The sequence below is a fragment of the Apostichopus japonicus genome, chromosome 10 (assembly GCF_037975245.1).
Source record: "Apostichopus japonicus isolate 1M-3 chromosome 10, ASM3797524v1, whole genome shotgun sequence".
Lineage (NCBI taxonomy): Eukaryota > Metazoa > Echinodermata > Holothuroidea > Aspidochirotida > Stichopodidae > Apostichopus > Apostichopus japonicus.
This window is the reverse complement of record NC_092570.1, coordinates 14,508,630-14,529,909: the sequence shown is the minus strand read 5'-3', so window position 1 is coordinate 14,529,909 and position 21,280 is coordinate 14,508,630. Positions and strand designations below refer to the sequence as shown.

At 37.6% G+C, this 21,280-nt stretch overlaps 3 protein-coding genes across 11 annotated transcripts in view; 2 read left to right on the top strand and 1 right to left on the bottom strand.

Moving 5' to 3' along the window:
* The first annotated feature begins 393 nt into the window (after nucleotides 1–393).
* Nucleotides 394–5,896, top strand: LOC139974764 (ragulator complex protein LAMTOR4-like). Its single transcript, XM_071982168.1, has 4 exons — nucleotides 394–553; nucleotides 1,227–1,307; nucleotides 2,438–2,555; nucleotides 4,331–5,896. Exons 1-4 carry the CDS (start codon nucleotides 551–553, stop codon nucleotides 4,426–4,428), a joined length of 300 nt encoding a protein of 99 aa, XP_071838269.1. The 5' UTR covers nucleotides 394–550; the 3' UTR covers nucleotides 4,429–5,896.
* LOC139974762 (trafficking protein particle complex subunit 14-like) lies at nucleotides 5,292–20,023 on the bottom strand. Of its 5 annotated transcripts, none has more exons than XM_071982165.1 (10): nucleotides 19,911–20,023; nucleotides 19,253–19,358; nucleotides 19,012–19,107; nucleotides 18,494–18,623; nucleotides 17,907–18,054; nucleotides 17,047–17,207; nucleotides 11,234–11,331; nucleotides 8,258–8,391; nucleotides 7,171–7,550; nucleotides 5,292–6,248 (listed from the first exon to the last, which is right to left on the bottom strand). In XM_071982165.1, exons 2-10 carry the CDS (start codon nucleotides 19,338–19,340, stop codon nucleotides 6,113–6,115), a joined length of 1,371 nt encoding a protein of 456 aa, XP_071838266.1. In that variant the 5' UTR covers nucleotides 19,341–19,358; nucleotides 19,911–20,023; the 3' UTR covers nucleotides 5,292–6,112. The 5 variants fall into 5 exon arrangements, with proteins under 5 accessions (XP_071838266.1, XP_071838265.1, XP_071838267.1 ...); XM_071982164.1 differs by lacking the exon at nucleotides 19,911–20,023 and adding an exon at nucleotides 19,857–19,895; XM_071982166.1 differs by lacking the exon at nucleotides 19,911–20,023 and adding an exon at nucleotides 19,715–19,846.
* Nucleotides 19,683–21,280, top strand: part of LOC139974761 (uncharacterized) — a 19,141-nt gene continuing 17,543 nt past the window's right edge. For 4 of the 5 annotated variants that reach the window (XM_071982162.1, XM_071982161.1, XM_071982160.1 and 1 more), the window contains exon 1: nucleotides 19,683–19,792. The gene's annotated coding sequence lies outside the window, so the exon portion shown is untranslated. Of the gene's footprint in view, nucleotides 19,793–19,863; nucleotides 20,003–21,280 lie in introns of those variants that run through there. The other variant, XM_071982159.1, reaches the window with a different exon arrangement.

Below are 21,280 nucleotides of genomic sequence, written 5' to 3'. Positions count from 1 at the left end.
CATTTTTTTCGGGAAATAGTAGTGGGAAATGCTTCTATCAGAAATGTGTTCTGCAACGCTACATGTTGTTTTACATGGTCTATATTATTGCAGAGGTGACGTGTAAAACCCTCGAAAAGGTTTTATGTAACTCGCTAGATAAAAAATACCTTTGGTAAAAAGGCACAAGCACAATGATTAGAACAGCCAACCGCAATCACATGACATGAACTGTGTGTCACTCACGTTTGACCAATTTAGCAAGTTTGTTGGCAGGAAAATACGACTAAAACATCGCACATAGTCAATAGCCTACATAGTTGTCTTAAGTTACGCATAAAGGTATATTACTTTGCGTGCATACAAGACAAAGTACTTTGTAGTCGCGTAGAACAAATTACGTTTTCTGTAATTGAGTAGCCGAAAATCAAAGTGGAGTTATGGTCAACCTGTTTTGAGTAAAACAGTTTGTTATTGCACTTTGCAGAGGAGAAACAACGTTGGAGAACATATTTTGTGATAAAAATATCAAACATTTTAAAACAACCAGTGAAGACCTCAATCGTTAACCATGGTAAATGCTCTCATTCATTATACAATTGGCCAGAGTGTTACTGTTGCTTTTTCCACATATGGCGTTTGATTAAAATAGTTTCTTATTAGAAAGTTCGTGGAACGGGGCCTAAACTTATGTCACGTTGATTTGCTTTGGTACACTTCTCCATTGCTCATGGTGTTGTGTAACCTACCTAATGTAGGCCTATACTACTTAAGTTTGCCCTACCAATACCCCCATCACCCCAAGAACACAGTCAAGTCAGACTTTCCCCATTAAATAAATGCACACACAAAATGGAAAACTTAGATCGATGTAGGCTATGTATACATTGATCTCTCTCTAGCCTACACAGTATCAAAACGAACCAACCATTTACAAGGAGGGTCATGTGACATACTGGTGGACTTGGTGGTACATATTATTTAACATCGTATCTTACCCCGTGTCAGTTCGCAGTGGTACCATGTTTCTATCCGATAGTGGTTAGGAATTATTCATACTGTCAGTACAAGTGCTTTAAAGCATGATAATTGATATTGGAGGATAGTATAGAGTATGTGGTATTAGCATTGTAAATTTGTCTCATTTCACTGAGAAAGCAGAATTCATTAAGCCTACTGCTTTCGACTAGTGTAACATAGGTTTGAATTATTTGAACTACAGGGTCACTTTCTAATCAACATTTCAGAGTATTCCACAACACAACTTAGACCATATTCCTGACCAGCTTGGATATCTTGTTCTCAATGAAGATGGAGCAGTTGTCTCAGTAAGTTCCCAAGTTTAATTCTGTTTATCACTTTGCTTTGAATTTCCAAGGCTTCATTTTGGTGTTCACTTGTATACATTCCAGTATGTAACTTTTCATGGATTTTTAATTTGTAGAGCAATTTCAATGACATATCTATAGGCTAATTTAACAGTTGGGTCTATGCTATTACATATAAATACCATTTCTGATTGTTACATGTCTGTATCTGGTGTAATTTGAAAGTCTCTTTCATTTGTGATTCTGCACTAGGATAAATCTCACTAATACTTTAGTTTGGTTACTACTGTTATATAGTATAATAGCTCTGGTATTGTCTCGGCTAGTATTAAAGTGCATCATATTTCATTGTGTTATTGAAGATAATTAACCATATTTCTATTCAATTAATCAAGTACCCATAGCTTTTTCTGATCAAAATGCTGGTCATTACTGTATGGTATGTGATCTGCCAAATGGGGAAGGGGTATTAAAGGAGGGGAACCCCTATATGCAAAATGGTGGCATGCAAATGTTATAAATTGCCGTAATAATGTATAATTTTGCGGTAACTTTGTAAAGTGACATACATACATAGTGTGCAAACTTTATAATTTTGTGACACGCAGCATCAAGTGCAGGTCTTTCCCACCAGTTGCAATTCATATGGGACCTCTGATGTACTGTTTCTTAGTCCTTATTCATGTATCCATACATACTGTTAATAGCCTATGTTTTCATTAGTCAGTACTTAATTTAAGTATAATATGTGCATTATGCTATCAGTCCTTTTCAAGTCAATCTATTGTCCACCAAAGTTCACTTGAATGCATTATAGTAAACTAGATTGCTAAAGAACCCCACAACGCTAATTTACTTGTCCTTACTAAGCCCATACTATAGTAATACAGAAACATTATGACCGAGTTTTCTTCTTTCAATGAAACTCCATTTGACCAGTTCTTTGGCCTGCTGTTTTAACATCTGTCAGTTTGTATTTTGTGAAAGAGATAACATTGGAAAACTTCATTTAAGAAGCACCTTCCTGCCATAAGATCATAATATTTTGGTAAAAATACTGAATATTATTGAAATCAGTGCCGATCTGGATGAAGTTGATAGACTTAACATTGTGCTGCTTCTCTCTACAGTCAGCGGGTGATCTCGAGAATGATGAACGGACGGCCGGCATACTGCTTAACATGGTCAGACTAGCTTGCAAAGTACAAATCAGTGAAGAAAAGCTAGACTTTTTCAAAAGATTATCAGGTATTTCCACATCTACTGATTTTATGTTGTTTTAATGTATTGTTGCAAAGCACATTAATGTAGGTTCGTCTTGTACAACAGAGCAGATTTTTAATGGTCGTCCTGAACAACCAAATTTCTGTTTGGACAACGGAACTCAGCTTGGGAGGTAGTCAGACTGACGACTAGTTGTTGAAATCAAATTCAGATCGCATTGTATTACTAAATACCCTCCAACAGGTAAAACGATAAATTTGTATCTTCCCCAAAGCTGGTGCTCGTTTCACCAAACCTACACATCTCTCTTACAGTGTACATATTGGTCATTGTTTTTTTGCTACACTTTTTGGGACAACCATTGTATTTTTATGATCAGTGGCTGAATAAATATTTATCTATCTATCTAAATCTACTGATCTGACGACCAAAAAGTAAGGGACAACCAAGACAAAATCATTAACTAGAGCACCAATGGTGCAGAAGCTCATACCTTTTCGAGCTTAAAAATGTAGGGCCCACAAAACTTTATGGCCCACCAAATTTCAGGCCATTTTTCAGATTCCACCAATTTTGGGCCCATGAGGGATAACCCCCCCCCCCCTCCGTTAGCAGAATACTGGCCACACCACTGGCTATAATTCCTATTTCCCCCCTTTAAATCCTGTTTTACCCACTCTCTCAAACAATACCACTGACCTACCCTATTAAACTTTCTCCCCTCTACCTGAGCAGACCTGAAGCACTCCTTGCCAAAATTTTGGCTGGCTGCCTACATACCTCAGGATCAAAGACTTCTAAGAATCGGCAAGTGCTGATTGGCTATAGGGCTCTCATGCTTACAGTTCAACAGTTAATAACAACTCCCAGTCCTGCTTTAATTCCACTAACAGCCTCTGCAGAGCTTAACCACAAATGTAAACAAACACTGCAGAGACTGGGAGACAAATTAAAGGAGCTTTGGCAAAAGGTGAAGGCTCAGATTTTTTTAAACAATGGGGATTAATTGTAATTAATTAACTTTTGACCAAAAATTATTAGGCATCATCTTATTCATACACAATCCAACAATCATCAGTTCAACTTTGAATATGATCCATCAAAATCTTGAGGAGATTGAGATATTTGAAAATATTACAAAGAATGACCCCTGATGACCCCCTAAATGACATTTGACCTCAATTTTCCGAACACCCCTCATAACCCTCATCCCGAGGAACGTTGTGACCAAGTTTCATTATAACTGGCCATACACTGTATGAACAGGAGCAATTTGAAAATATAGGGCCGCGGCCTGGGCCACAAAAGACCCCTAGTTGATCTTTGATCTAAAATTCATGAACACCCTGAAGGTAAAACTTCCATAGTACTATCGCGACAAACCCTCAACATTGTACCATGGAATCTGTAGGAGAAGAAGCATTTTGCGTATTTCCACAAAATGGCCCATTACGGCCCACAGGTGACCATTGACCCCAAATTTCGGACCATCTGTGATGGCCCTATACCCAATGGTCCTTGTGTCCAAGTTTCATGAAATTCCATCAAACACTTTGCGAGTGGGAGCGATTTTACCATTTGTTGACGGATGGAGTGATAGACGCCGCACTGTAACAATAGCTCACACCAGCATGCTGGTATGAGCTAAAAACTAACCCTGTATTAGAGTGTTAAAGAATTTCAAAGAAAAATTACTTGCATCATTCTCATTCGGTGATCAAATAGTAAAATATTTTTGATATAAAAATAAATTAAAAGCAGAAATTCATGTTATTGCAATGTTGTTTTTTGATTTTCAGTTATATTTGACAACTTCCTTTACGTAGCAACGATCTCAAATCAGAAGATTTACATCAGCAAAAGAAAGTTAATGCCGAAGGAACCAGTGCAAGCTTGAGAATGGTCTCAAGAATGGAATCTTGGAAAGGCTTTCAGAGCAATGTTTAGTTTATAGTCTGTACCTACAGACCTTGCCAAATATTGACAAAAATGGCTCATAATGTAGTAAAACAGTGAACTATTTCTTCGTTTCTTTGGAGTAAATAGTGTCTTATCAATACTACCGGTTACCTCAATCCCGGAAATGTGTGTTTAGTTTTTGAGCAGTGACATCAAATGTCACAAGAATCGAATATATGTTTAACACTGAATTCACCAAAGCCATTTAGGTACGAAGTCTTAAAGGCCCATGTGGTATTCTTACACTGTGGGGCTATACCAGTTCATTTTGTGACCGATGGTGGATGCAGTGATATAGACTGTATTAAGGGAAAAGATTTTCACATTCAATCTTCAACTGTACTTTCTTGAATTTTTTGGGGGGCTCAATTTCTTGTTCAAGTCAGTTCAGGAGTTAAAATTAGAATGAGGAGATAAAACTATTTGTCACATCTGATAGTTTTTCTTATTGTTTGAAGTTTTACTCAGAGGTGAGATTTATCATCGGTGTTGACGGCAGTCATAATAGCATTTGTGCGTGTGCATTTCAGGCTTTTGTTATATTAAAAGACCAGTAAATTTGGGAATAAGAATATCTCCTGTTTATTTAAAAGTCACCACTTGATCAAACCAAAAGATGCACCAAGTAAAATTAATTCATTGCGTTCATAGCATTGGCCTTTAATTACTCTGGTTATTCTTGTTGCTGTCTCATTTGCATATTGGTAAGCAACATCCTAAGATATCACCAACTTATCAATTTATTTTAAATCATCCTAATTTGTAAATCTCAAGACTCCAAAAAAGTGACGATAACTTAACTTCCCATCATTTTCAGATGTATTAAGCAAATTGTAAACATTCATTTATGGTAAAGATAAGTATCGTTGCATAGATTTATTATTATAAGAGCAATACATGGTAACATTAGATACAGAAGAAAATAGACAAAGTAACTTTTTCAAGCTTCTTTTGTTTTGTTAAACAGCAAAGGAAAAAGATAACATAAGGTCACTTAAGTCGTTAACATTAAGGTTATAAATGATGAAAAGAGTTATTTAAGTTAAATGCATGCCAACGTCTATTTCCTTTTAGGCAATGATTTTGATATTATTTTTCACTTGAAATTGCTTTAAATGACAGATTATAATTTATATATTGCACCCTGTTTATTTCAAGTACAGCTGAGACCTTCTAAAAGTAATTTTTTCTTCTTGAACCACACCCCAAATTAGGCAACTTTGGTGATTGGGGTGTACATCGTAAACTGAAAAATTGTACACAGAGCTACAGTACATACATTTCTAAATTGTAGTTCCATGAAATAATGTTGTGTTAAAATTGCATATTTTGTACTAGGTATTTACATTTAAAACAAAAATACATGAAATTGTAACATTAAATAAAGAAAGCAAACATGTAAAAAAGATTTAACCTGAATTTTCTTTTCAACTTCATGGCAGTAAAGGTTGCAAGTGGCAAGACTATTACACTGCAACACAGTTTAATTACAGCAGCATTTTGCTATTAATTGCTATAAATTTGTATAATTTTCTACAGTCCCTACATACTGTATCAATTACATAAAGTTGAAATGGGTCAGAGCACCTCTGACTCTTTTACATACACCTCTCAAGGGTACCTCAGAGATGCTCTGACTCTATTACGTACACCTGACATGGGTGTTTCACGATTCGGTCAACGTAAGAAACTCTTCTAGCTCTTTGAAATGTTGATGCCCCGCTGGTGTTACTGGAAAGCTGACGGGAAAGGGAATGCCTGAAAACAGCAAAGAAAATGATTTTGATGAACGCTGTGGTAGGAACTTTACATGACAGGTTGTGAAGTCTAATCTCAAAGTAAATATGACTTGCACATCAATTAATAACATTTCAATGCTTCATACGGACTGACATCTGCAGATCATTCTTGCATGACAAGATCACCCTCCTTATAACTGTCAGGGCTTTAAACCTATACCAGCCAGGCTTAAACCTACAACAGTCCAGGCTTGGACCTTATACCAGCCAGGCTTGGACCCTGCACCAGTGAGGGCTACTAATCTATACCACTCTGTGAATGAACCCTTCACCAGTCTGAGCTTGAAACCTATAGCAGCCAGGCTTGGAACCTATACCAGCCAGGTTTGAACCTACAACAGTCCAGGCTTAGACCTTATACCAGCCAGGCTTGGACCCTACACCAGTCAGGCTTGAACCCTACACCTGTCAGGGCTTGAAATCTATACCAGTTGGGGCTTCAACCCTACACATGTCATGGCTTCAACCTATATCAGTTAGGGCTTGCACCCTGTATCAGTCAGCAAGGGGGTAGCTAGACTTTTTTTTAATGGGGATCCAATGCTTTTTGAGGGGGCAGGCAGAACCTATTTTCTAAAAACATTTTACTGACAAAGTTTTTGGGGACCAGACATATATTTGGGAGGCCTATCCCCACCCCTACCAGATTAAACCTTGGTAGACCTATCCCTCCCCCTGTGTGCCACTGTCAGTAAGGCTTTGCATCCAGGCACTGTTATAACCTCTTTCATCTCTTCTACTTCCACTAATAACCATGGATCTGACTTTACCAGATTTTTGAATTTGGTTTTTTTATGTGTTCCTCCAAAAAGCATTCTTTTCATAAAATTTTAAGGTAGACATAAATTTAACCATCGAGCCTAACACGTTGACCCATTTACCTGTTAAATTCCGAGTTCTTGGGTGCATCGTCCGATGGGATTTCTCCACCGTAAGACTGCGACCTTCCCGAGACCCTCTGTCTCGGTTTCATTCCCTGCAGAGTCTTGATCTGATTCTGTGACAGGTAACGCACAAAAGGGGGTCTCCCCAACGACCCTTGCTCCAAGACTGGTACATCATACTGGTGAGACCTCGAGGCGGATAGGGGGGCGTGAGACGAAGCCAGAGTACCGCCCTCGGAGGATTTATAGGAGCCAGCAGATTTGGATGAAGATGAGGAGAACAGTGATGATGAAGTGCCCAATGTAGAAGATGAGGAAGCTGCTTTGGACGATGCTGGTATTGCATACTGGAGCTTTAACTTCATGAACTTTCCCACCTGTTTTGTGATTAACGAAAGAGCCAAACATTTTCAGTCCTTATACCTTACTTATGATATATATATATTATATATATAATATATTATATTACATACTACATACATATGATATTCTGCAATGATTATTTACAATAACTGTCAACAACAAGAAATCTAGGGTCAGTCCTATTCAGAAGACTTGGTTTTTTATTTTTTATATTTTATAAATCTGATATAAATGATATTTAGTGCCAACGGGATACACGAACCTACGCACAAATAATACACAGACAGGAGAAAATCTAGTTTGCAGAACTTCCTATAGCCTGAAGCACCTATTACTTAATGAACCATCATAACAGCAATCCTCAGTGATCATTGAAAATGTAGCTCTCGCATGTAATCTCAAATGCAAACTGCACTGGCTTTAATATCACAGACGCGCAAACCAAGATACCACACACACACAAAACCCGAACAAACATACAACAGCAGGCAAACCAAGAACTCCAGTTGGAAAAGCCTAGCACACATGCATAGCTTTCATTCCATTATTTCATAAAACCATCTCATGGTTCATGATGGTTGAAAAAAATAACAATAACGTACCTCAAAACGCATAAAGCGGTTTCTTTATATAACATACATACACATGAAACCACATATCATACACACATACCTACACGCATGGTGCCACATACATAAGAACCAGTACTGAAGGGACAAACCTCAAGAACTCCGGTTGAAAGAGCCTGGAACTCCACTTTTGCCGACACTGTGGATCCTTTCTTGCAGATTCCCAGGTCTGTGATTGGTTGTTGGCAGACTAATACTTCATTGATGGCCGAGTATTTACTCTGATCTGTAAAGGGAAAGTGCGATAAAAACAGCAAATCAAATCAGCGTGTCAAGGCTTTGCAATGGTTACCTACATCTACAGGAAGAGAAAGAAAACGATTCACTACTTGTAAGTAACTTTGCATGGAATTCATGGCTAAGAACAAGTATTTCTGGTATCTTTCTAGTAAGACCCAAGAGGTACAAAATCACATGCCAAGCAGGATCATGACAACCTCAGAATTCTAATCTCTGCCAAGGCAAAGCATACCCATGTTAAAAAGACATTGCTTGACCTTGCTTAGCAACAAATGGGGTAAGGTTGAAACATTTCCTAGAGAGGGGCACCAGATTTATAGTAAATTGATATAATAGTTAGATGTAAGAGAGGAAGCAGCCACAAATATTTAAATTATGAAATGTTATCAATCCAGCCTTACATATATAATACCCTTGGTATGCATTCAAAACAGTTGGTTTACTGCATAGTTGTTCTTTATGTAACAGAAAAATTAGATCTTATTTCTGATCACCCCACCTCCCCCCCTCCTTCAACAGTGAAATCTGCCAAAGCTTAACTAGCTAACTATTTCAAATTTGGAATAGTGGATCAAATGGTTGCACTGGAGATAATGTGAAGAGGCAAATCATTACACACAATATTAATTGATCAATCAGTGGATCAATAGATCATATCATAAAGTGGCTGTATTAAATCTACTTAATTCTTGACAAATACACCATCACAAATGCTTAAAGAAAATGTTCTTTCATTGGACAATTCTCTGCAATACTTTACAGGAATTTTTTTGAAAACTCCTGTGTATTTTTTTAACATTATTCATATGTTCATTTGTCCATGCATGGTATGAAATATATGTACTAGGAATAACTTGCCATTTCTGGCTGTAGAATAGCTATTCTTAAAAGATTCTCTGGTTAATTAAATTTGTTAATTATAAAATTATCAGCAATTAATGCTGTCACTTCCTCTTTTGAAATAACATATTTACAACATTTTCTTCCTGTCTTTACCCCAAACTGTCATTTTTTCTTGAGACTTGGAAATTGTCAATTTCTTGCAAAATCGCAAACTGTTGATTTCTTCATCTCAATTTCAAATGTTTTGGGAAATTGATGATTCCCTCCTGATGCAAATATTAAACTTTTGTTTTCTTATTGATGCAGTTTCACCATTGGACAATCTCTCTTGATATTTCTTTGAACTGTCAGTTTCTCGTGAGACTTTATAGTGAGATGTGATGAATCACGATGCAGGGTCGGAGATAATCAAGCTATTTCTTCAATATACTTCAAAAATCAATCTTTACATTTAAAGCAAAATACAAATTATAGAGCAACTAAAAATGCAATTGATCAGGAGAGTAAGTGAATGCAATTTCATTAGTACACTTTGAGCAGACAATCTTTGAATTAGTTCAGGTGTTAGTCAGTTGTCATGCAATATCAAGTTAGCATCATCTCATTATGTACCAAAAGAACTGAAACAAATAGAGGAAAAAATACAAACAAACCATGGCTTGATGTAAAGTTCTGTAATCCTTAACAACGATCCTAGGTAAGGAATATACATCGGTACTACCAACTTCTTACAGGTCCCCTCTGGTTCCTAACGCACACATTGCTTATTAACTATACTTATCAATTTGCAGAATTTGCTTAATATAGATTCATAGTATTTCTTGGTCTTCAAATTTGTGATTCTGTTGGCTTGTCCTAATTTATCTTGGATCACGAAATACAAACTTCACCAGCGCCTCTGAGCAAAGTTCCTACTTCTTTTATGGTTGGGTTAACTACCATGTTTCTTCGATTGTAAAATGGGATACCGGGTTAATATCAAGTTTAGCCGTACTTTCCTAACAACGTTGTATGTAACGTTACTACAGTAATTATATCACGAAGTAGCTACATGAACATAATTTGTTAAATGCTTAATGCAATTTTGTAGCCCACCTAGCTATGCTGCTCCCACCAAGCTTGTGGAGCCAACATGCGGACATCGATCACGTTTGTGCGTTGAAAGCTATTTATATCATCCTTTCAAAACTTTCATGTATAGTGATGCGTACTTCATTTGTACTTTTAGGGTAACTTGCGTATTGCACAAACAGTGGTAATTTTGATCGTCACAAAGACCTTTAGACACTATGGACAATTACGTTTGCCGCCTGGGACGATATATTTTTGATTTTGATTGAATCTGCCCAGAAAGGAAAATACAAATTATGATGTAATTCTGCTGTTAGACAAAATGCACTACACGAGTCAATAAGTTGAAAGAGAAACATATAATGCAGACCAGAATAAAAAAATGGGTAAAGTTACATCTGGTAGGCTTGGATATCTTATTTGAGGGTAAAATTAAAAACAATCACTCCCTTTGTTAAGAACGATCAAATGTTTCTAATAATGCCAAGATGCGATATTTTGATTTCAAATATATCTTTAACACTCCATATATTCACCACACCTTTTCTATATCACTAGCATCACACATGGCGAGGGATAACAATAACTGTTACAGTAATATTTTAATAATATTAATGAATTTTATTTGAAATTTTGAATTATTTTTTTTATTCAATTCTGAAATTAAAGTTTGTTTTTCATGTAAAAGTAATGCAACATGTGGCTTTGATCTAAAGAAGCGGAGAAAAATTCCATAATTTTTTGGGTTGTTTTGAGCTATCAACTTCAGCCACCAAATATCTCTTTTAACACAAAGTTGCACAGAAAATTTGAGACATATTTGACGATCGGGGGTCAAAATGGAGAAAAAAATTCAGTGCAGTGTGGAAGGATAAATCAAGTTGCACTATGGGATACCAGGATACACCAAATACCTGCTGATGCATCATGGGAAGGCATACTGGGTATCCAGGTAAGAGAGATACCCATAAAGTCTTGGAGACTGTTCTGAATTGTATAGGTAACTGTGAAGCTGTAAAAAGTGAGTTTTCAAAAAACAAAACAAAAATAGAAAGATATTTCCTATTTTTGTCCACCGTCCTTCATGCATGATAGAAAATTTGTTGTAAGAAAAAACTGTACAACGTTATTGATGATATGCAGAACCCGCTTCAAATTAAGTAAGCAGAGTGTGTTGTTTTTGTTGAAACTTCCTGTTCAACCAAACAGGGGAGCTAGGCCACAATGGAATTATTCTATAGATGCTTTGCTCCTTTTTTGTTATCTCTCTAAACTTTAAATAAAATGCAATCCTACCACAATGTAAACTAAACCAGTGAATCAAATTCTTTAATCAATTTCTGTTTCGATCTAAAAAGAAATCCTTTTCTTGTGGCTTAGTAAGTTATCCTAGTATTTCAAAGGAAAAACAAATTCTCACAAAAGTGTATTCATTGTGTCATTTACTTTCACTGCATTAGGGAAACAGTCCCCTTACACCGAAGGTGCAAAATTTTCCACTTGAATTGTTGCAAAGTGGCTGCTTATCTGGCTATACCACACATGGTTGAGCAGGTTTTGTAAGATGAGCAAGCTAAGAATGACCACAAGATCGCTTATGCGAACTAATTTAATTAAACCAGTTTCACAGGACATAAGGGATTATATGCACTTCAATGAGCAATCAAGACAGTATAGAGTGTATAGCTGAAATGATATTGACTTCTTAACGTGTACTGTGTTGAGTGGAAGACTTGCATTTAAAACTCATCTCTGTACATGTCAAGACCTCAACTATCTTGTAACTATGTTTCTATGTAATATATAAATAATAACACAGATTTAGGATGACAGAAAAGCGAAGCGGGGGGAGGGGGGCGGAATGATACTTCCGCCCCTCCATATCTTTCACAGGGGGGTGCGGGGCGGGGGGATGGCGCCCCCAGCCCCCCGGTTCCTACGCCCTTGTGAAGCAACACCGACTCTGTTAAAATACAATCTTTCTCAGTCCGTTTTCTTGTATCTGCTTATATAAAGGCAGTTAAACAAAAGGTTGATGTGTCAGCTTTATGCCTGGCAAATACATAGCTGAAGGGCAAAATTATATTCTTTATGTTATTGCGAGTCCATGATGCATGTGAACTGGATGGAAAACTATTTGAGATAAACTGAAAGTCTTCTACTGTGTTTCAATTTCATGTCGTAGGCACACTAATCCTTTCACCAAAGAGTGATTACAATGATAACTTTTGCATTATGAATCTTATTTGCTGTTTTTTACAATATTTTTTTTTATATTGCTTCCTGGGCTTTGTTCAGCTATTACATTATATCAGCTCTTGGGTATCGAAAGTTTCAACGCGCATGTTGAAATAACTAGCATAGTGTTGGTTTCCAAAACTTTCCAGTTATTATTTGCAAGCCCAATTTTTGATAATTCTTTTATTTCCATTTTTTTTTTGTAGTTGTCTCCACTTACAGCTTTAATTGTTTTGTATCTGTACATTTAATTGTTTTTGTATTGCTATGTTTTACTTTTTATGTATAACGTTGAATGTAAAAAGCAGGGCCTTATTGGAAATCAGCTTTTGCTGAATAAGCAACCCTGGATAAAAATGCGAATAAATAAAAAATGTCGGGCATTCGGGCCCTCCATACACTCGCTCAGCGCCCGCACCACAATTTCATAATCTAAGGTACCTCCCTCCGACCATCCTATTGATATTATGTGCTATTCGCCTCATAAGAATAGGAGGCTGCTGTTAGCATTGAATGTACTATATAAGGGGATCCGTAGATACAAATTGGCACCCGTGATCAAATCTCCGTATATTTAACTCGGTTAGCGTAAAGCTAACTTCTCCCGAGGACCTGAAGTATCATAACCAATAGTGAAATGAAAAATATAATAATATACAATAATAATAAGAACATTAATATAAGAAAATGAATAATGACTGGGAGTCATTTTTCCAAGAACAAGAGCCATTTCTGAAATCACGTAAAGGTTGCCACATATTCCAAACTAGTATAAGCGCATGAAAAGAAGAACGATAGCCGCCCGTTTTTTCCCTTCAGATCTCAGTACGAGAAACATGTATTTTATTTGTATAATAGAACAACTTTCGTTAATATTTTCCTACCCTAGCTATATGTCGATTTTAAAATACCTTCATGAAAACAGACTTTTTGAAAATGGATTTTGAAGCTCAGTCAACAATTTAAGAAATGCTTAGGCCTACCGTTAAATACTGGCGTCAAAAAATACATTTCGTATTTATTCCAATAAAGATCCACAACGGATAACAATGCTAAGTAGAGCTTACTTAAAGAGAAATAGAAGCTGCATGTACAGCATGGTCATTTTAAGTATCCAAGTACTATACAAAGAGATCGAGTTCACCGAAACATCCCTTTTCCTTATCACCTGAGGAAAACCGTCTTTTATAAATTATAGTAGGCCTACCATACAGTACTTTACATTTGATACAAAAGTTTCTTCTATACAACAGTTTCCCAAAATTTGTATGTGTCGCAATAGTTTTAAGTTTTAACCAAGGGAAGTACCATTCATATTTTGCATATTACACCAAAATTTACAATCGGCGTCCAGATGGCGGGAAAATGTAACATAATGTTCAATCTGTTGGGTCGTTCCCATGGTGCGATGAACTTGGGCAAGTTGCCAAGTTCGAATGTCGATGACCTACTTATGTTCTGTGACCAATGTCAATGGGAATTATGTGTGTAAAAACTCGTGTTTTTCCACCTGTAATATATATAGAAGTTTTACGTAAGGGGAGCGAATTTCGGGGCGGCTCGTTGATTGTGAGGAAGCACTTATCTAATCATCAATTTTTGTGAAAAATATCTTACGTTTTTTTCCTCCAGAAAATGTTTTTGACTAGTAATTGGAAACTCAATGTATCAAGAAGTACTGAGTCTAGACCTTATCATTGCATTTTGGGGAAGACAGATCTTCAAGTGCAAAATATTGTTTTTTCATTCAAGGTTATCGTGGTTTTCTTGCGAGGTGTATACGGCGTAACTTTCGATGTAGGCTTAGAATTAGGATTGGCCGATGCCTACCTAGTTTGCATGAATTTTTACCTAAATTCAATTTAATTTAACGGGAATCACTAAGCATGTCGGAAAGACAGGACTCGACTTACTACTAATACTTTAAGTTTAAAAGTTCACAATGAAAAGTTTTTAACTATCAACAAGTCCCCACCTGTTTGGAACTTCAGACAACAATAATGTAACTTAGGGGCTACATAAATACGGGATTATAAACTACATATATAAGAATAGTACAGATTATTTATATCGTTAATCGGCTGTTGTTTACTCCAGAAAATATACTTTCAATACGTACAATATCAGTCTTCGTACAAAAGTTCTTAAAAATAAAAAAAGTAGCGAAAGATAACTAGAAATGACATCGTGGAACCCCCCCCCCCCCCCCGCATTAATAAACAAATCCATTTCATTACAGCATCAACTCTCAAGTACCGAACAGCAGTGTGTAACAGTACCTTACCCTATGCTATAATAATATACAGTCCCGTGCGAAGATGGATTTAATTTGATATGCTCCCTTCGGTTTTGGATCAAAAATTATTAAATCGTTATAATTATTATCACAAAATGTGGTGAAATGCATAAGGGTGAGATTTTGTACATGGGAACCTTCACAATCATCGTTTGAAGGACGAATAAATAACGAAAATTTCTGAATAACTTTGAGGTCTCGTAACATGCTGAGTTCACTAACGTTCGATATTTGGTGTAGGCTATATAGGTCCAAATTACTACGTGAAAAGTTGATTCGTTAATATGTCTAGGCCAGTGCGTAAATTGATAAGATATTATTCAAACTAAGAACACAGGAACCAGAAATAAACGTGTTTTCTTTTCTCTAATTTAAATAGTAACACGTAGATATTTTTATTATGTCCTGGATTCCCGGGAATGATACCGAAACGAATGTAATAACCAGTTGTTTTCCCAATACCGGTAGTAGTTACACATTGCACTATGATCGGGGTTAGTCAAAGCCGGGATCGGGATGCCGGTATTCACTTGACTACCGGGATCCCGCACAACCCTAGTAATGAAATAGCCTATCTTCCCTCAAAATTGGTACATTGTACTTAATGCAACTCTTCTCATGCATGTAACAAAGGCTTGTATGTATCCTTGTGTATGTATAGGCCCCTACTAAACCACCTCAGGAGTTTCGCGGAAAAAGAAAAAGGATTTCCCAAAAAAATTTCCAAAGATAAAAAAGATGACGATTGTCCGTACCAAGTAACCATGTGTTTATGAATAGCGAATGGCCTAACCTACTAGATGTGTTAATGGCCCGAAAAGCGCCAAGAATAGTTACCCAAACTTTCCATCTCAAAAAGTATCTCAAACAAATCATCCATCTTCAATCTTTACCAAAATGTTAATTTTAATACCTAATTCTTACACTCCGACGTTATTTTGTACTTATGTTCAATATAATTCCGTTTATGAACAAATAAAAAATATGCCGAACTTAGTGTTTAACATCCTTGTTCGTCACTATTATTAACTCCATTCAAGCTCAATTAGAAATTTAAGCTTAGGCCAATCAAACTAAGTAAATAGTGACAACGTAACTAGTGTAGGATTACTGTTTAACGTTTCCAGATTGATATAAAGGAATGATAAGAACTAAAAACAACTCCAATGATGTTTCTAATAATAAAAAATTGCATTTACTTGTGCAGCATTAATTTGAACAAAAATATAGACCGTATTCAGAGGCCGGTTTCTCAATGTTACAACATAGCGTTAGGCCTAATGCGACAGCTATGGATTCGGGGCACATGAAAATCTCAGGTTTGGATGTAGTAACGTTTGGGAAATTTCCAAGCGTCGGTTATGAAAATTAGCGGTCGTCTGGTGTTATGTATTAAAGGCAAGCCAGACGCGGAAAACTCAGGAACCGGTGAATAAAAATCACGAAAATCCGAACCGGCAGCTAAAGGGAACACGGAATACACTTCATACGATCATATGTCGGGAGTACTGTATGTACGCCTGTAGCTATAGCTGTGCATGCCTGTGAACAACGTTGATCTGTTGATCGCTTGCATATAGCTGACACACTAGCTAATGCCGCGAGCAAACCGCATGTTCGTTGGTCCGTGTGATAGGGTTAAGATAAGTGGTGTAAGCAGAGCTGAAGCTCGAGATAAGCCCAACCCGAGCTCCCCCGCTTGAGGTCGGGTTGGAAATGCAACTTCGCTGTAAGGGGACTGTTTCCCTAATGGGGAAAGATTCACAGTAAGGGCATATTATATCATTGTTTTTATACCTCTCCTCCAAAAATATATCTGAAACCAATGCTGTAAATTTAGACAGAAGAAAATTGAGAGAAAAATCAAAGAAACTACTTGCTTGTATTTCTTTTTAGATCCTGTCAGTGCACTTACTCTGTGATTAGCTACTTAAAAACTTAGCAATTCCAATTCTGAAGTTAGCTCATGAAAACAGTATCCTCAACGTGTTCCTTCAATGTTTGGATAAAATAACGCTTGATATAAAGAACAGGACCCATTACTGCTATTCTCATCTGATATTTTAGGAAAATCTGCAATGGAATTAGACAAGAGCCTGTCACCCTCACATCTTCTTGAGAATAACTTTTCCTTGATATTAATATTTAGAGTATATTAGTTTTGACACACTGTACATCAGCTTTTTATTTTACCTTTGATATTTCTTAACTGGGGAAGAGCATTCTGTCAGCATGACGAGGGAAGGAGACTGAAGGCGGAGCTTTGGAAGATGGTATTGCGCCCTCATTGAAGCTGGACCATCCTCAAACTCTGTTTGGAATGTCAAAGCAAACAGCAGGGGTATCTTGATTTTCTGAAGAGGGAAAAGAAAGGGAGAAAAGACAGAAATATCAGTAGTGGCTATATAAGGAGTGGCTATATTTCTATTAATCTGCCTCTCCCTCCTTCCCCAATCTGTCCCTCCATCCTTCCCCAATATGCTCCTTCCCCAAACTGTCCCTCCCTCCCTCCTTCTCCAATCTGCTCCTCCCTCCTTCCCAATCTATCCCTCCCTCCTTTCCAAATCGATCCCTTCCTTCTTCCTCAATCTGTCCCTCCCATCCTACCTCAATCTGCCCCTCCCTCCTTCCCCAATCTGCCCCTCCCTCCTTCTCCAATCTGCTCCTCCCTCCTTCCCAATCTATCCCTCCCTCCTTCCCAAATTAATCCCTTCCTCCTTCCCCAACCTGCGCCTCCCTCCTTCCCCAATCTGTCCCTCCCTCCTTCCCAAATCTATCCCTTCCTCCTTCCTTAATCTGCCCCTACCTCCTTCCCCAATCTGCTCCTGCCTCCTTCCCCAATCTGCTCCTCCCTCCCTCCTTCCCCAATCTATCCCTTCCTCCTTCCTTAATCTGCCCCTCCCTCCTTCCCCAATCTGCTCCTTCCACAATCTGCCCCTCCCTCCTTTCCCAATCTGTCCATCCCTCCTTTCCCAATCTGCCCTCCCTCCTAGGAGGGAGCTTCCCCAATAACTGAAGGTTATTATTGTATAGTTATGAAATTGCTATCATACCTGGAATTTGGCTATACTCATCTGTGCTGATTGCATTTCAATATTACATAAGAAGATGACTTCCTCGTGTTGCAGCAGTGGGAATGGCATGGCCTGTATCTGGGTAACTGGAATTTTAACCGAGACTTTACTCACTACTTCAGATAACCTGTACATAAAAAATGGAATTAATCCAACTTATAAACAAACAAAATAACCAAAAAAAAAAGGATATGAAATACTCAAGTCCACTTACAACAAGATAACACCTAATGTCTCATAATCAGAGTCACAATGAAAAAAAGAGAACTTTATTACATTTTTAAGTGAAAACTTTCTCTCTTATTTTCACAAGTTTGAGTGGAAAATATCATCAATGTATTACAAGGCTTCAAAGTTGGTATATAAACTTAAAAGTTCTGAATTTACCATACTTTGGGCTATCACTTGATTGAAGCCATTTTCATCGGCAATGGGTGGTGTTTAAGGGTAGTGTGGTAATAATAGGGGCACTTACAGCAATTTTGAAATCAGTGTTATTATTAGATGGAAACTTATCTTCAGATTCAATACAACATGCTTATTTAATGAACATCTTAATGGCTTACTCTTCAGGGTTTTTTAAACTGGTCTCAGAGGATGAGTCTCGTATCTTCTGGTTGGATGTCTGCAGTTCATTCTTGTTCACTAGCACTTGAGCTTCTTTCAGGATCACTGGGGAATGACTCGCATTAGCAACTGATGGCAAGAATACATAACATATGAGAACTATATGGATGCCAAACTTTTGACAAAATGCCAGGTGCATTTTGCTTTTGAAGCATTTTCTCTTGATCTGCATAGACTAATCATTTATTATAGGTACCCCGTAACAAACATGATTACAATTTAGTAAAAATATTCTTGTTACTAGATTTTTGCGACCTTCAAAATGTCTGGGATAACCCTGGGAGGTGGGGGTTGGGTGCTGACTGCGACATTCTGCACTCTGATTGGTTAATTAACCTGCGGGACAAATACAGTAGTGAATAATAAATTGTTTTTCCACCAGCTCCTAGGCAAAAAAGCAACAGCATTACTTAATAAGCTTGAATATTGACTGTGTACAGATCAATTTGCAGCTTACCTTTGACACTCAGATAGTTCTTTCCTGCCACTGACACATGATGGCAGTTTACTTCTGGTGGCACTACTCGGGATATCTTTGATGCACTCTTCAATTCTAATCACACACAAAGAATAACAGAAAGTATAAAGAGGTATTTAAACCAGAATAATCATAACTTTTAACAAAAAAGTTGACCAGGCAGATTTGTTTAGCAGGGACTGTCCTCATATTTCATGTCCTAAAATATTGTGATGTTTACCTTGAGAACCTGTTCCATGAAGTGTCATCATTGCAGCAGGGTCACCAACATTGCCCTCTGGAAGTAATAAATCTGGAACTTCTAACATGGTGATAAGATATTTATGCTGTGTAATAATATAGAAAGATTGTAAGGTTAAGTACTGTTAGACTAGCTTGCAGTGATTCAATTGGTGAATGTGATTCAAATCAAATTATTGGTAATTGATATGTGCTAGTACTTGGGCACAAGGTTTGTTAAATACTTTGAGAGCATTATATTTGTTAAGTCAGTTTTTGTAATGTTGGTGCAATATACTCAACGACATGTGTCAGGTAGGTTGTGGATGATGTAGGATAAACCTAGGCCTACGTTAATTAGTATGCATACTAACACTGTTATGTGGTGTCATTGTAGGCCTAACTTACACTACAGTGGTAACCTTTACAACATATAGCCCAGTGGTCAGAGTAGCTAGCTCACATGCACAGATCGCGCCAACAAAGGCACACCACGGTCGCAACCTAAATAAATTTCTACAGGAACAATAAAGTGTTCATGGTAACGTTGAATTTGCAAAAAAAAACACAATAAGATATCAAATAACTCCTTGTTAGTGCAATACATGCATCGACACACCATAGGTCTGATTCTGTGTCTGAAATGATCAACTGCTTACCTTGTCAAAGCATAGACATCTGTGTTGTTAGAAACTCACAGATATAAGTGTACAGGCCCAGTTTTGCGAAATACCAACCCATACATTGTCAAGTTCGTGTACTGTATGGTATATCCTAACTTAGTATAGTCTAATAACACTTACCGTAGGCCTAGGTCCTAAGTTAATCTAAGTTTGAGACGTAGGCTAGGCTTAATTATGACATCACTGCAAAAATCTGACACTGTGTAGATTATATCTACGAAAGGTTGGATATTTTGTTAGACATTATGTTACAGAAGTTCATTGTCAGACTGAGTGGATATCTTTGTTCGCCTTAGCATTCCAAGTGTCTTTTTGACAACGAAGTGATTATTCGCAGGGCAGCCCGGCGAATAACGTACACAGACACCTTATTCGCAGGGCTGTGACGATTTTGAAAATAGGTTTATTATTAGGTTTTGCTATTGATACCAGTCAGTTTAGGGGCCTTGAAAAAGCCAACCTTTTGGGCCCAAATAGTCTTAGCCACTTCATAAGCTAATTTTTGGAGCCCCAGCAGTTCAAGTTTAAAAGCTTATTTTAAGGGAGCTTATCTTAGGATTCCCCAAAAGCCGATATTGCCTGAAAGCCAATATGGTCAAAGGTGTGACACCCCCCCCCCTCCCACACCTTACTCTGCAAAAGCAAAGGTGAAAATGATCGAGGGATGACATTTTTATGTTGGCGGTACTAATGCTAGACTGGTTCAATCTTAAGGCCCTAGGCTCCCAAAACCAATCCTAACAGCAATAAGATAGGAATCCCAAAGGCCAATAAATTCTTCAAAATATAGAGGCTCCCAATTAAGACTCTCAAAAAGATAGCTGGTGCCCAAAAGCAAACTCGAATAGCCCCAAAAGCAAACTCGAATAGCCCCAAAACTTACTGAGCCCGTTAACCCAGTCTAAGGCTGCCCTGTGAATAAGGTGTATGTGTCTGGCTATTCGCAGGGCAGCCCTGCAAGTAAGATGCTTGTGTCTGGCTATTCACAGGGCTGCCCTGCGAATAAGGTGTATGTGTCTGGCTATTCACAGGGCTGCCCTGCGAATAAGGTGTATGTGTCTGGCTATTCGCAGGGCTGCCCTGTGAATAAGGTACTTGTGTCCGGCTATTCGCAGGGCTGCCCTGTGAATAAGGTGTATGTGTCTGGCTATTCGCAGGGCTGCCCTGCGAATAAGCCCCACCTTTTGACAAATAGAAAATAAATTTTCCCAAGAAGGTTACTGCCATTCTAGGCTATGCCAATTTAAAATACAGTATTAATTTTGAAATAGTTAGCACTTCGCAGGAAATTGGCAATCCAATCTTTTTGGTGTATCAGAGGGTGGGGGATGGGGTCAGCCGTGGGG

Bases quoted from the DNA above. Each gene is read 5' to 3' on its own strand.
- LOC139974764 (XM_071982168.1), top strand. The intron at 1,308-2,437 runs GTAAGTTCCCAA...TTCTCTCTACAG, and splicing joins AAGATGGAGCAGTTGTCTCA to TCAGCGGGTGATCTCGAGAA. The intron at 2,556-4,330 runs GTATTTCCACAT...TTTGATTTTCAG, and splicing joins CTTTTTCAAAAGATTATCAG to TTATATTTGACAACTTCCTT.
- LOC139974762 (XM_071982163.1), bottom strand. The intron at 17,208-17,906 runs GTATGATAGCAA...TTCCCTCTTCAG, and splicing joins TGAGTATAGCCAAATTCCAG to AAAATCAAGATACCCCTGCT. The intron at 11,332-17,046 runs GTAAAATAAAAA...CACTTTTTACAG, and splicing joins CCAGTTAAGAAATATCAAAG to CTTCACAGTTACCTATACAA.